At 39.5% G+C, this 13,952-nt stretch overlaps 3 protein-coding genes across 6 annotated transcripts in view; 1 reads left to right on the plus strand and 2 right to left on the minus strand.

Annotated features, from left to right (window-relative positions):
* The window catches only part of LOC110840241 (serine/threonine-protein kinase 11-interacting protein), a 37,038-nt gene extending 28,044 nt beyond the window's left edge, over positions 1–8,994 (minus strand). The window contains exon 1 of the mRNA XM_087347613.1: positions 8,789–8,994. The gene's annotated coding sequence lies outside the window, so the exon portion shown is untranslated. The remainder of the gene's footprint in view (positions 1–8,788) is intronic.
* Positions 8,995–9,096: 102 nt separating this feature from the next.
* Positions 9,097–12,590, plus strand: boca (LDLR chaperone boca). 2 transcript variants are annotated; one of them, XM_022085088.2, is made up of 5 exons: positions 9,099–9,371; positions 9,452–9,526; positions 10,694–10,854; positions 12,124–12,268; positions 12,360–12,590. In XM_022085088.2, exons 1-5 carry the CDS (start codon positions 9,222–9,224, stop codon positions 12,420–12,422), a joined length of 594 nt encoding a protein of 197 aa, XP_021940780.1. In that variant the 5' UTR covers positions 9,099–9,221; the 3' UTR covers positions 12,423–12,590. The 2 variants fall into 2 exon arrangements, with proteins under 2 accessions (XP_087204809.1, XP_021940780.1); XM_087348683.1 differs by lacking the exon at positions 12,360–12,590 and having other exon boundaries at positions 9,097–9,371; positions 12,124–12,280.
* Positions 12,584–13,871, minus strand: Mzt1 (Mitotic spindle organizing protein 1). Of its 3 annotated transcripts, none has more exons than XM_087349030.1 (2): positions 13,677–13,871; positions 12,584–12,995 (listed from the first exon to the last, which is right to left on the minus strand). In XM_087349030.1, exon 2 carries the CDS (start codon positions 12,986–12,988, stop codon positions 12,755–12,757), a length of 234 nt encoding a protein of 77 aa, XP_087205156.1. In that variant the 5' UTR covers positions 12,989–12,995; positions 13,677–13,871; the 3' UTR covers positions 12,584–12,754. The 3 variants fall into 3 exon arrangements, with proteins under 3 accessions (XP_087205156.1, XP_087205120.1, XP_087205073.1); XM_087348994.1 differs by having other exon boundaries at positions 13,580–13,871; XM_087348947.1 differs by having other exon boundaries at positions 13,434–13,871.
* Positions 13,872–13,952: the final 81 nt, after the last annotated feature.

A 13,952-nucleotide genomic window follows, 5' to 3' on the forward strand; every position in this document is an offset into this window, starting at 1 on the left:
ACATACTTTTTACAGCCCACATCCTCAAAAATCTGCGTCACATATTCCAATCTTTGTCTCCCCCTTCAACTGTTCCTTCCATTACCAAATTAACCAATCCTATGTGACTCAGAATGTATCCTACCATCCTATCTCTTCTTCTCTTAAGATTTTTCAATAGACTCCTTCCTTTCGGTGTCCTGTCTAAGACCAGCTCATTTGGTACTTTATCAGTCACTTAATTTTCAACATTTCAAATGCTTCTACACTCCTTCTTTCTGCCTTCCCCACTGACCACGTTTCGCTTCAGTACAGGGCTGTGCTCCGAACATATAACTTCAGAAAATTCTTTCTTAATTAAAGGTCAATGTTCGACACTAGTAGACTTCCCTTTTTGCTTGTACTAATCTGTTTCTAATGTCTTCCTTGCTTCGTCCATTTTTTGTGAATTTGTGAGTCTCCTGATTGAACTGGAGTCATACCAGAATACCGACGACGAGCGTCGCGACGCCTACCATTTCGACCCCACCTCAAGAACGCAGGAACGATTCTAAGACAATTAAAATACTATCTACAGGGATTTTAGAAAATCGACGCCCGGCGTCGCGACGCATATGCTTACGACGCCTGCAAATAACTTAAAATTGACAGCAAAAAGATCCCAGATGATATTGAATCCTCAAGTACAAAATCGACACCGAGCGTCGCGACGCCTAGTGACGCCATCAAAAGACGCCTAAAGTGGCATATAACTATGATGACATACGAAATAGTATTAGATAAACGACGCCAAAAGTAGCGATGCTTCCAAAGGACAAAATTTTACCAAAGACGGCGCTCCAACCTAACCTAACCTAACCCAACCTAACCTAACCTCAGCTAACTTAACCTAACCTAACCTACATCACCAAAATCCCTCCTTCACTTTCTTCTCCCTCCTCTGGTGCCTACCCTTGTCAAAGGGTTGCGACGCCGAACATTAGGATGCCCTCAAGAGACGCCAAATTTACTGCGGAAAAGTCTCCTGATTGAACTGGAGTCATACCAGAATACCGACGCCGAGCGTCGCGACGCCTACCATTTCGACCCCACCTCAAGAACGCAGGAACGATTCTAAGACAATTAAAATAACATCTACAACGATTTTAGAAAATCGACGCAAGGCGTCGCGACGCTTATACATACGATGCCTGCAAATAACTTAAAATTGACAGCAAAAAGATCCCAGATGATATTGAAACCTCAAGTACAAAATCGACGCCGAGCGTCGCGACGCCTAGTGACGCCATCAAAAGACGCCTAAAGTGGCATATAACTATGATGACATTCGAAATAGTACTAGATAAACGACGCCAAAAGTAGCGATGCTTCCAAAGGACAAATTTTTACCAAAGACGGCGCTCCAACCTAACCTAACCTAACCTAATCTCAGCTAACCTAACCTAACCCAACCCAACCTAACCTCAGCTAACATAACCTAACCTAACCCAACATAACCTAACCCAACCTAACCTACATCAACAAAATCCCTCCTTCACTTTCTTCTCCCTCCTCTGGTGCCTTCCCTTGGCAAAGGGTTGCGACGCCGAACATTACGATGCCCTCAAGAGACGCCAAATTTACTGCGGAAAAGTCTCCTGATTGAACTGGAGTCATACCAGAATATCGACGCCGAGCGTTGCGAAGCCTACCATTTCGACCCCACCTCAAGAACGCAGGAACGATTCTAAGACAATTAAAATACTATTTACAGCGATTTTAGAAAATCGACGCCCGGCGTCGCGACGCTTATACATACGATGCCTGCAAATAACTTAAAATTGACAGCAAAAAGGTCCCAGATGATATTGAAACCTCAAGTACAAATTCGACGCCGAGCGTCGCGACGCCTAGTGACGCCATCAAAAGACGCCCAAAGTGGCATATAACTTTGATGACATTCGAAATAGTACTAGATAAACGACGCCAAAAGTAGCGATGCTTCCAAAGGACAAAATTTTACCAAAGACGGCGCTCCAACCTAACCTAACCTAACCCAACCTAACCTCAGCTAACCTAACCTAACCTAACCCAACCTAACATAACCTAACCTCAGCTAACCTAACCCAACCCAACCTAACCTAACTTACATCACCAAAATCCCTCCTTCACTTTCTTCTCCCTCCTCTGGTGCCTTCCCTTGGCAAAGGGTTGCGACGCCGAACATTACGATGCCCTCAAAAGACGCCAAATTTACGGCGGAAAAGTATCCTGATTGAAATGGAGTCATACAGAATACCGACGACGAGCGTCGCGACGCCTACCATTTCGACCCCACCTCAAGAACGCAGGAACGATTCTAAGACAATTAAAATACTATTTACAGCGATTTTAGAAAATCGACGCCCGGCGCCGCGACGCTTATACATACGATGCCTGCAAATAACTTACAATTGACATCAAAAAGGTCCCAGATGATATGGAAAACTCAAGTACAAAATCGACGCCGAGCGTCGCGACGCTTAGTGAAGCCATCAAAAGACGCCTAAAGTGGCATTGAACTATGATGACATTCGTAAATAGTACTAGATAAACGACGCCAAAAGAAGCGATGGTTCCAAAGGACAAAATTTTACCAAAGACGGCGTTCCAACCTAACCTAACCTAACCTAACCTTACCTAACCTAACTTCAGCTAACCTAACCTAACCTAACCTAACCTACATCAACAAAATCCCTCCTTCACTTTCTTCTCCCTCTTCTGGTGCCTTCCCTTGTCAAAGGGTTGCGACGCCGAACATTAGGTTGCCCTCAAGAGACGCCAAATTTACTGCGGAAAAGTCTCCTGATTGAACTGGAGTCATACCGGAATACCGACGCCGAGCGTCGCGACGCCTACCATTTCGACCCCACCTCAAGAACGCAGGAACGATTCTAAGACAATTAAAATACTATTTACATCGATTTTAGAAAATAGACGCCCGGCGTCGCGACGCTTATACATACGATGACTGCAAATGACTTAAAATTGACTGCAAAAAGGTCCCAGATGATATTGAAACCTCAAGTACAAAATCGACGCCGAGCGTCGAGACGCCTAGTGACGCCATCAAAAGACGCCTAAAGTGGCATATAACTATGAAGACATTCGAAATAGCACTAGATAAACGACGCCAAAAGTAGCGATGCTTCCAAAGGACAAATTTTTACCAAAGACGGCGCTCCAACCTAACCTAACCTAACCTAATCTCAGCTAACCTAACCTAACACAACCTAACCTAACCTCAGCTAACCTAATCTAACCTAACCTAACCTAACATACATCACCAAAATCCCTCCTTCACTTTCTTCTCCCTCTTCTGGTGCCATCCCTTGTCAAAGGGTTGCGAAGCCGAACATTACGATGCCCTCAAGAGACGCCAAATTTACTGCGGAAAAGTCTCCTGATTGAACTTGAGTCATACCAGAATATCGACGCCGAGCGTTGCGACGCCTACCATTTCGACCCCACCTCAAGAACGCAGGAACGATTCTAAGACAATTAAAATACTATTTACAGCGATTTTAGAAAATCGACGCCCGGCGTCGCGACGCTTATACATACGATGCCTGCAAATAACTTAAAATTGACAGCAAAAAGGTCCCAGATGATATTGAAACCTCAAGTACAAATTCGACGCCGAGCGTCGCGACGCCTAGTGACGCCATCAAAAGACGCCCAAAGTGGCATATAACTTTGATGACATTCGAAATAGTACTAGATAAACGACGCCAAAAGTAGCGATGCTTCCAAAGGACAAAATTTTACCAAAGACGGCGCTCCAACCTAACCTAACCTAACCCAACCTAACCTCAGCTAACCTAACCTAACCTAACCCAACCTAACATAACCTAACCTCAGCTAACCTAACCTAACCCAACCTAACCTAACTTACATCACCAAAATCCCTCCTTCACTTTCTTCTCCCTCCTCTGGTGCCTTCCCTTGGCAAAGGGTTTCGACGCCGAACATTACGATGATCTCAAAAGACGCCAAATTTACGGCGGAAAAGTCTCCTGATTGAAATGGAGTCATACAGAATACCGACGACGAGCGTCGCGACGCCTACCATTTCGACCCCACCTCAAGAACGCAGGAACGATTCTAAGACAATTAAAATACTATTTACAGCGATTTTAGAAAATCGACGCCCGGCGTCGCGACACTTATGCTTACGACGCCTGCAAATAACTTAAAATTGATATCAAAAAGGTCCCAGATGATATGGAAAACTCAAGTACAAAATCGACGCCGAGCGTCGCGACGCTTAGAGAAGCCATCAAAAGACGCCTAATGTGGCATTAAACTATGATGACATTCCAAATAGTACTAGATAAACGACGCCAAAAGTAGCGATGGTTCCAAAGGACAAAATTTTACCAAAGACGGCGTTCCAACCTAACCTAACCTAACCCAACCTTACCTAACCTAACTTCAGCTAACCTAACCTATCCTAACCTAACCTACATCAACAAAATCCCTCCTTCACATTCTTCTCCCTCTTCTGGTGCCTTCCCTTGTCAAAGGGTTGCGACGCCGAACATTAGGATGCCCTCAAGAGACGCCAAATTTACTGCGGAAAAGTCTCCTGATTGAACTGGAGTCATACCAGAATACCGACGCCGAGCGTCGCGACGCCTACCATTTCGACCCCACCTCAAGAACGCAGGAACGATTCTAAGACAATTAAAATACTATTTACAGCGATTTTAGAAAATCGACGCCCGGCGTCGCGACGCTTATGCTTACGACGCCTACAAATAACTTAAAATTGACATCAAAAAGGTCCCAGATGATATGGAAAACTCAAGTACAAAATCGACGCCGAGCGTCGCGACGCTTAGTGAAGCCATCAAAAGACGCCTAAAGTGGCATATAACTATGATGACATTCGTAAATAGTACTAGATAAACGACGCCAAAAGTAGCGATGGTTCCAAAGGACAAAATTTTACCAAAGACGGCGCTCCAACCTAACCTAACCTAACCCAACCTAACCTCAGCTAACCTAACCTAACCTAACCCAACCTAACATAACCTAACCTCAGCTAACCTAACCCAACCCAACCTAACCTAACTTACATCACCAAAATCCCTCCTTCACTTTCTTCTCCCTCCTCTGGTGCCTTCCCTTGGCAAAGGGTTGCGACGCCGAACATTACGATGCCCTCAAGAGACGCCAAATTTACGGCGGAAAAGTCTGCTGATTGAACTGGAGTCATAGAGAATACCGACGACGAGCGTCGCGACGCCTACCATTTCGACCCCACCTCAAGAACGCAGGAACGATTCTAAGACAATTAAAATACTATTTACAGCGATTTTAGAAAATCGACGCCCGGCGTCGCGACGCTTATGCTTACGACGCCTGCAAATAACTTAAAATTGACATCAAAAAGGTCCCAGATGATATGGAAAACTCAAGTACAAAATCGACGCCGAGCGTCGCGACGCTTAGTGAAGCCATCAAAAGACGCCTAAAGTGGCATATAACTATGACATTCGTAAATAGTACTAGATAAACGACGCCAAAAGTAGCGATGCTTCCAAAGGACAAAATTTTACCAAAGACGGCGCTCCAACCTAACCTAACCTAACCCAACCTAACCTAACCTAACTTCAGCTAACCTAACCTAACCTAACCTACATCAACAAAATCCCTCCTTCACTTTCTTCTCCCTCTTCTGGTGCCTTCCCTTGTCAAAGGGTTGCGACGCCGAACATTACGATGCCCTCAAGAGACGCCAAATTTACTGCGGAAAAGTCTCCTGATTGAACTGGAGTCATACCAGAATACCGACGCCGAGCGTCGCGACGCCGAGCGTCGCGACGCCTACCATTTCGACCCCACCTCAAGAACGCAGGAACGATTCTAAGACAATTAAAATAATATCTACAACGATTTCATAAAATCGACGCCCGGCGCCGCGACGCTTATACATACGATGCCTGCAAATATTTTGAAATTGACAGCAAAAAGGACCCAGATGATATTGAAACCTCAAGTACATAATCGACGCCGAGCGTCGCGACGCCTAGTGACGCCATCAAAAGACGCCCAAAGTGGCATATAACTTTGATGACATTCGAAATAGTACTAGATAAACGACGCCAAAAGTAGCGATGCTTCCAAAGGACAAAATATTACCAAAGACGGCGCTCCAACCTAACCTAACCTAACCCAACCTAACCTCAGCTAACCTAACCTAACCTAACCCAACCTTACCTAACCTAACCTAACCTACATCACCAAAATCCCTCTTTCACGTTCTTCTCTCTCCTCTGTTGTCTTCTCTTGGCAAAGGGTCGCGACGCCGAACATTACGATGCTCTCAAGAGACGCCAAATTTACTGCGGAAAAGTCTCCTGATTGAACTGGAGTCATACCAGAATACGGACGCCGAGCGTCGCGACGCCTTCCATTTCGACTCCACCGCAAGAACGCAGGAACTATTCTATGACAATTAAAATACTATCTAGAGCGATTTTAGAAACTCGCCGCCCGGCGTCGCGACGTTTATACTTACGACGCCTGCAAATAACATAAAATTGACAGCAAAAATGTCCGTTATTGAATCCTCAAGTACAAAATCGACGCCGAGCGTCGCGACGCCTAGTGACGCCATCAAAAGACGCCAAAAGTGGCATATAACTATGATGACATTCGAAATAATACTAGAAAAACGACGCCAAAAGTAGCGACGCTTCCGAAGGACAAAATTTTACCAAAGACGGCGCACCAACCTAACCTAACCTAACCCAACCTAACCTAACCTAACCTAAACTCAGCTAACCTATCAATTTAATTATTTAATAATTTATCAATTAAGGTACTTGTCGGTTATCGGGACACATAGCTTTAAAAATAAGTTAGGTTAGTTGTCATTTATTGAAATAAAATATAATAGCTTTCAAGTATATGTCATTTATCCACACACATTAACCTAAACTAACCTAACCTATTTTTAAAGCGGTGTCCCGATAACCTACAAGTACCTCAATTTCTTACTTCTAACTTATGTTCACACTTAATCTTGTATAAAATTCAAAGCCATCATACGCTCCCTTTCCCGTTATCTGTACACGACAATGGTAATATTTTCCTAGAAATGACTAATCTGTAATATCAATTATCCTGTTGTCCTGGAGTTGTTTCCCACTAATAAAGTAACCAACTGTTTATATGATTAAACATACAAATCAATTTCATACAGTTTCTCCTCAGTCACATTATCCATTCACTAAATTCAGCAATAAAGTTGGCCATCTTACAGTTGGTAGTTATCCTTTACTGTTTTAAAGAGTCCTGCTACAAGCCATGGAAGCACTTGTAGGAAGAGAAGGTATAGATCCTAAATTAAATTATTTAATTTTATAAAGGTTAAATTATTTAAATGTATCAATAAAAGCCAAGTTACATTAGGTCTCCATTCTCTCAGCACACAGCGCATTTCAACATAACTGAAATAATTTTATCTTGAAAAATCAGATTTGATACATCTTCAATTATGTATCAAAGTATTTCCAGTAAATCCTAAAACCTGATCCAAGAAAATCTGTATGAGAAAATCAAAGACGTTTTGATAAATGCTAAATAAAGGCCTCTTCGTGTATTGTCAATTATAAAATTATAACTCTGAAAATATAACTTGAAACTATATGACAATGACTTCCTCTGAAAGAGAAAGCTACTACTGATTCAAAACATATTTCCTGCTCACTTGGTATCATCAATTTATTTTTGACTAACATCGAACTGCGCGTGATGTACGATTAGGGTTATGAAAAACACATCAAGGGGAAGATGGAAGCAGTAAGGACCTCTGATATGTCGGTAAACTTCTACCAGACTATGTAGTGCAATAACCCAGAACACAGCAATCTTCACTCCATCAACTATTTATAGACTTCAAGAAAGCCTAAGCATTGCTAATGAATCATTCAAACTGTGAAAAAAATTAATGTACTTGGGGACAACACCAACAAGTCAGAATGACATTCATTACAAAATGAAAAGCATATTAAATTCAGGGAATGCTTGCTATCATTCAGATCAAAATCTTTAGTCCTCCAGTCTCATCATAAAAATATAAAGATTAAAATCTACAGAAGTGTAATTTTTCCAGTTGTGCTGTATGAGTGTGAAACTTGGTCTCTCACTTTGAGGGAGGAACATAGATTAAGGATCTTTGAGAAAAGAGTGTTGAAGATGATATCTGGATCTGAAAGGGAGAAAGTTGGATCATGGAGGAGACTGCATAATGATAACCTTCATGGCCTCTACTCCTCACCTGATATTATGGTAATTAAATTGAGAAAGATAAGGTGGGCGGGATGTATGGCACGCATGGAGGAGAGGAGGAATGTTTACAGGTTATTTGTTAGGAGGCCTGAGGGAGGAGACCACTGGTAAGACCTAGGCTTAGGTGGGAGGAAAATAATGGACTTTAGGGAGATAGGAATCAATGGGGTTAACTGGATGCAGCTAGCTCAGGATAGAGTCCAGTGGCAGTCTTTTGTGCACACGGTGATAAACCTTCAGGTTCCATTAAGAAAGTGGGATATGCTTTGACAAACCGAGTATACAATCGACTTTTCAAAGAATTTCTTGGACCAGAATGAGTGAGTGACATAGTAGGTTGTGGCCTCTTATGATTAATGGTTCCCCAAAGTTTGCATGCCATCTAAATTTTGTAATTATTTTAATGCTGAGAGTACATATGTACCTCTAAGAAACTTAATATAAAAACTGTTTACGAAAAAAGTGTAATGACTTGGATATATTTGGTTACCAATTATATTTATCTTTGTTCTTCCTGTATTAGATGACGGTTACGCTCCAAATCACAATATGACATCACTTTTTGACAGTTAATATGAAATTAAAAGTCCATAACACTACAGAAATCCTCAGTAAACATAATACATGTGATTTTCTCTCGAATGATTCAAATAATTACAATACCGCTCAATTACATCCTATACGTCTGCGGCTGTCATTGTAACTATTTTCAGTTTTCAATCGAGTTACCAACTTTTATTTCAATCATTGACAAGTTCTACCACAACTGGTCGCTATCCGTATTTCAGTTTTTGAACCATCACATTGTTCAGTTGGTACTTCCTATCCACTTTTGTCATGTGTGTGTAAATTGTATGCGTTTTGCATTTCTGTCAAATCTTCGTTGAGGACGTTGCAAGTACTTGGTAGCTTATTACTCAGTTATGCGGTTATACTACGTGCTTTTACTTACCACTACTGTTTGCACCATTCACTGTAAAAAGTTTAAAGATGAAGATAAACCTGCTTGGGCGAAAAAGGATATTCGTGATTACAATGATGCAGATTTAGAGAGTTTACTTGAGCAGTGGGAGGTAAATCTGTGAGCATTTATTAAAAAAAAAACCTAATCTGATTTTGCAATATTGTCCAAGCAATTTTTCATATTTTGTAGGAAGGTGATGAACCCCTTGAAGAGGATGAGTTGCCAGAGCATCTTCGCCCACAGCCAAAAATTGACTTCACTCAGGTAAATAAACTAATAGTTCTCGAAATTGTTAAATGTATTTGGAACTATATGTGAAAATGACCTATGCTCTCACTTTATTTTATATTTTATAATGTTGCTGATCAGTCAATAGGTTATGTATGCACTGTATTAAGACTTCGTATGGAGAAAATATTTTGAACATGTATAGTGATTTAAGGAGCATCTGGAAGGAAACATTCATGACATATTTGAATATACTATCTTGTGTGGAGGAAATGAAGTAATCTGTGATAGCCTTTATTTTATCTCACATTCAAGGCTGATACATTAGCAACAGTTTATTTATTGCATCTACAGCACTCTCCTATAGGGACTGTACACACATACAATTTCAAAAGAATATGAAAACATTCTTCATTGTAGTTGTAGCTATTCAGCCATTAGGTAAATATGTGCTATTTGTATCTTACTTGGCTCATACATTAATGCACATGTGTGTGTATTACCTTCTACCAGTTTCCAGGATGTATAAAAGGTATGTATAAAAAATGTGAATATGATAAAGATAAACATGGATACTTTTCTCATGGCTGAATAGCAAAAATGCAATGTGAACATATGAATGATTGCAGTGACAGTAATGGGCAGGCAAATGATAAAATTAAACCAGAAAGATAAGAATGATTCAGGTAGAAATATTCATAAGTTATTTTTCTGTTCATAGCTTCACATATACTTGATTTTTCTCAGATAGTTATTATTTAATGATTTTAATTTCATATTGTAGATTGAGCAGGATGTCACCATCACCATTTATATTTTTTAACTAAAATGACTTATTACTCAGCATTTGCACCAGTTTCTAAACTGAAAATGGGTTACTTACTATTCACCATAAAAGTAGTTTTGACCGAAAATGCCTTTTCTTCAGTTTTTAAACTAAATGTGTATTGTTATGAACATTAACCTTAAGATAGTCCTTTTGGCAATGTTATGTATAAACACATCATGGAGAGATTTGCGAGATCATGATCATGAAAGAGTTCAACGCAGACATCCAGTGGCAGTGAGCACATGCACCATTTTGATTTTGAACGGAGTCTGCTCAGAACCACAGTGTGTTCACATTTGCATGAGCCCTTTTCTTTAGCTTACAAGAATGAATTTTCCAGTTGGTTTGTTTAGATTATGTTAATTATATTTCAGGTAGATATGACTAAGCCAGAGAATCTGTTAAAAGTAACCAAGAAGGGCCGTACACTGATGGTTTTTGTAAGTGTTGATGGAAATCCATCAAGGGAAGAAACTGAAGGCATTACAAAGTTATGGCAATCTAGTTTATGGAATAATCACATCCAAGCAGAAAGGTTAGGCACAAGCCATTTTGATACTTAATATGGTGAACTCTGCCATGTCCTTTTGAGAACCTGGCAAAATACTGAAAGAAATTTGTGATTTATTGAATGCACAAAACAAAATATTTTGGATAAAGCATGTTTTTATTCAGTTTTACATGCATCTTCTGCCTTTCATTAGCCCAGATAATTGGAAGTTTACTGTAAAATCAAAAAAACTTTAGAACCATAAATGACAATTTATGTACGGTAAATCAAAATATATGAAACGTTATTTTATTGTAAATTATGTACCCATGAATGATGAATGTGAAGACTTCTTTTGATGAAGATGATGCATTTATAACACAAGGACTAAACAGTTCGAAGTCAATGGGTCATTATGATCGTGAGAAAATGACCTCAAATTCTGTCAGAATTGTTGCATTGACAGTTTGGGATTGCCAGGAGTTGAAAAGATTGTTTTAGGTTTAACAAATACAGATGTGGGACTATTGGAAAGATTAGGAGAAAAAATGCTAGGATGTGTGTTGGCATGTACAATACTAGAGCATGTTTGGCTGTTTATATTGGCATTTTTCATGTGTGCCAAAAACAAAAATTAATTTGTCTAAGCAAACACATAGATTATGTTTTACTGTATATACATATTGCCAATTTTTTTTTATAATTCAAATTCTTCTGGCTACTACTTATGCCCCAGTTTTATTTTAGCCATTTCCTGTAAATTTTAAAGTAGCCCATCCCTTTATAAATGTTAAAAGGGTTCTGCAAAGGGGCAAAAAAGCTTTTCTCAGGTAGACACTTATATGTACAGTGCACGATTAAAAAATCAGAAGACAGTTTTTTTTAAAAAAGTGAACCTTTCAATTCAGGAATTCATTCCTCAAGAAATGTTGAATAAAAACTAGTTGTTTCATTAAAGCCTGAATAACAGTATGAATTTTACTTTCAAAGATAACAGTGAAGTCAGTATGTCTGTCCTGGTTTCCCATTTCATATAGGTTTAGGTTTTAATAAACAGGAACCTCTTGAAAAGATATGTGATATTTGAGGTTCTGACAGCAGTGAAGATGTCCATGTTCGTCTTCTGGCTTATAATGCTGTAGAGACTTGTAGGTAGGTAGAGACCAGTATGTTGGATAAATGTACTCTTTCCATATTTAGGGCCAAAAATAGAGAATAATTATCCAAAATTATGGTGTCTGCCTACAAGGCATTGAGACTTGCATATTAATGATGTTTTTGATTAACAGCTTTCGTCTGTTGTGTTTTTTCCAGATATTTGGTGGCAGATGACAGATCAATATTTTTGTTCAAAGATGGTTCTCAAGCATGGGATGCAAAAGAATTCCTAATTGAGCAAGAAAGATGTAAAGAAGTAGTCATAGAAAATAAACCATACTATGGCAAACATTCAGAGGAGGTAAGAATATAGGACTTTATGCAACTGGACACTATTTTGATAGCACTTTCTTCATTATTTAAACATTTAAATCTTACTAAAACTTTTACAGTATAAAGAAGAAATTGAAGAAGAAAATAATAAAAGGAGAATGAAGAAAACGGATGAGCTGTAAGGAGAGTCCAACATATTATATGCTGATGAAGTATAAGTGATTTTTGTTCATGTTGTGGTTATACCCTGTCATTGCATTTTTTGTAATTTTTGTAAGAGTACCATAAAGTTGTAAAATATACATGATCTGTCAATGATTTTCTATAAATAAAACTGTACAAATAAACAATTTGTGTTTAGTAGTGCATTTGTTATAACTTTGTGAAGCTGTTAACTGTAATGAAACTGTAAGTACAAAGCATGAATTACTGCAAAAAACAAAGATGGTGTTTGGAAACACATTTAATACAAAGCATGAAGCCCTATGGCTTTTGTTTCTAAAAATTTCACACTTCAGTTTTGTTTATCACCATCCTGATTGATTGCTGCAACTTCTCGTATAATTTCTTTCACAGCGCTTGCCAGTGCCTCTGGATTCACTCCATTTTCACATAATTGAATGCAGATGGCCAACGTCTCTGGATCCAGACCTGTGTTGAGAAGTCTGGAGATTTCCAGTAGTGTATGAAATGCCTCCCTTAACACTTGATTGTTACCAGAATCAGCCATCCTATGCTCTGCTGGCATTGTTCATCTGCAAAGAGGATCTTTTATATTATGCTATTGTATTTCCAGACTTATATATTTTATAACATACATTTCGGAGCTGGGGTAGCTCAGTCAGTATAGTGACTGACTACAGACTTGACAGCCATAGTTCAATGCCCATCAGGACCAGGGGTAGAGGATTTTCCCTCTAGCCTCTGCATCCAGATTAGTGCTAGGGCCTATCCAATGGGTACCAGGGTATTTCCTGGAGGTAAAGCATGGCCGGAGTGAATTGGATGCCACAAGGAAGGAGAAAGAAAGTTGGGTGAGTGAAGGATTAAGGATGCTATAGCAGGGACAAGATGGAACGCTAGTGATCGGGAAAAGAACGATATTTGGAAACCAGAAGACACATCCATGCTTGTTCTGTAGCACTGATGTTCAGACTTCAAGAATGGATAATGATTAAAGTACAAATATTTACCAGAAGTGACCGAGGGATATGCTGTTTTTACTTCTGACCTCCGGTAAGATGTATCTTTTCTTCAAAATCTATCTACTTCCCGGTTCGAACAACTTCCTTCACGTGACGGTTGTCTTATAACATTTAATTCCACCCAGTATGCCTACCTATGCATAACTGTAGGTTAAATATACAGCTGACCGATAACATTCCTCACTCTACTTGTTTCCCTGACAATAAATTCACCTACGTATATCTACGTACACTGCAATTTCATAAACATGCCATTCCACGTTCACCAACATCATGTACGTCAATTTTCCTTATAAGGTATTGCGTGTAGAATGTAATTAACCTACGATAATCAGTGATGTGTATAATAGTTTATGTTTAGAGACAACAGAAACATAGGACGATTCCACACATCACTGACAGTACGAGAAAAACGAATTCGTTGATCACAAATGCTGAAGAGAGCTAAAGCACATTATAAATAATTACAAGTTATATTTATTTATATAATTTACACAAATACCAACA

The sequence above is a fragment of the Zootermopsis nevadensis genome, unplaced genomic scaffold (genome assembly GCF_977971745.1).
Source record: "Zootermopsis nevadensis isolate Lab colony 2312 unplaced genomic scaffold, Znev_1.0 Znev_ptg000001l, whole genome shotgun sequence".
Taxonomy (NCBI): domain Eukaryota; kingdom Metazoa; phylum Arthropoda; class Insecta; order Blattodea; family Termopsidae; genus Zootermopsis; species Zootermopsis nevadensis.

Excerpts from the sequence above, each read along its gene's own strand:
- boca (XM_022085088.2), top strand. The coding sequence starts at position 9,222 with ATGCGGTTATACTACGTGCTTTTACTTACCACTACTGTTTGCACCATT. Across the intron at positions 10,855-12,123 it reads AATCACATCCAAGCAGAAAG|ATATTTGGTGGCAGATGACA; the intron begins GTTAGGCACAAG and ends TGTTTTTTCCAG. Across the intron at positions 12,269-12,359 it reads ATGGCAAACATTCAGAGGAG|TATAAAGAAGAAATTGAAGA; the intron begins GTAAGAATATAG and ends AAACTTTTACAG.
- Mzt1 (XM_087349030.1), bottom strand. The coding sequence starts at position 12,988 with ATGCCAGCAGAGCATAGGATGGCTGATTCTGGTAACAATCAAGTGTTA.